Genomic DNA, 1345 nt, shown 5'->3' on the forward strand with positions numbered 1-1345 from the left:
CATATGCAGTATCTGTGTCTGAACATTGGAATATATATATATATATATATATATATATATGTCATATGCAGTCTCTGTGTCTGAACGTTGGAATATATATATACTGATTCCATTGTATTTCTCTCTACAGTCGTTCTCCAGTCTTTCTATGCGTCCGAATGTTACATCGCAGTTGTCCATGGGTTATGGCCTGCAGGGTTCTCCATCCCTTGCCCGGCGACTAAGTTCAGCATCACCTGCGGCACTGACAGGACACCAGGGATCGCATGATGTGGTGGTGCAAGTGGCTCTGCTATGCTCAGACATACACTTGCAGGAAGAACTCAGGTTACAGGGTATGTATATTGCGTATAGGCATGCATACCTACCTACGTCTCTATAAAAATACATTTTGTATATTTTTTTACACCTCCTATAAACATACATTTTTGTATATTTACCTACATCTCTACAAATATACGTATTAATATTTGGGGTGGGGGTTAGTGCCTGTACGTATATATCTTATGTGTTGTGGCTGATTTTCTGTGTCACCAGTGGCATTGATTGGACATCGGGGGTCACCTATTGTGGTGGTGTAAGTGGCTCTGCTGTGCTTGGACTTGCACTTGCAAGTAGAAGTTGGGTTGCAGGGTTTAGGGTTAGAAACCCTAAACCCCTTGGGTAAGTATATGTCAGCCGGTACATCTCCATATACACACACACATTTACACCTTTACCTTTATACCCACACGCCTAGCCACACGCATTCGTCTGTGTACGTGCTTGTGCGGTTGCATGTGCATGGCCCACTCACTCATACCTGCACATCCCCTACCATACCTACACCATGCCTGAACCAAACCATAGGCATAGAAACGGAAACCCCTGAGGAACTGTATCCGTTCACTGTGCTCAAAGCCAGCGAGCTGGGCAAAGCGTACGTTTATTTGGGACGCGATGACAAACAGATACTCAGCGGTCGACCGCTGCGAGACATTGGCATACTCAGCACCTGCAAGGTCTATCGAAGTAGGGGACAGGTGAGTGCGTGTGTATAGGCTACGCTACTATAGGCTGTCTGTGGGTTGTGATATAGGCTCGGTTAGAATGGTTTGTTTGTAGTGGTATGAGGAGTGTATCGAGTTGTAGAGTAGTATGCAAAACATCAGAAATAGGTGCTCGTGACTCAGATAGACACACACACACACATATAGATATATATATATATATATATATATATGTATTTATAAATATATATATTCATGTGTGTGTGTGTGTGTGTATATATATATATTATATATATTATAATTATATATATACATATATATATATAAGTATGTATGTATGCAATTATGTATGTATG

The 1345-nt window shown here is 41.4% G+C and overlaps 1 protein-coding gene across 1 annotated transcript; it reads left to right on the forward strand.

Annotated features, from left to right (window-relative positions):
• Window positions 1-144: 144 nt before the first annotated feature.
• SARC_16339 (hypothetical protein) lies at window positions 145-1022 on the forward strand (the record flags this gene model as incomplete). The annotated part of the gene is made up of 2 exons (XM_014289552.1): window positions 145-335; window positions 850-1022. Coding segments are annotated over exons 1-2 (360 nt in total), but the record flags the coding sequence as incomplete, so codon positions are not given.
• Between the last annotated feature and the right edge of the window lie 323 nt (window positions 1023-1345).

Source organism: Sphaeroforma arctica (assembly GCF_001186125.1).
Source record: "Sphaeroforma arctica JP610 unplaced genomic scaffold supercont1.7854, whole genome shotgun sequence".
NCBI classification, from domain to species: domain Eukaryota; class Ichthyosporea; order Ichthyophonida; genus Sphaeroforma; species Sphaeroforma arctica.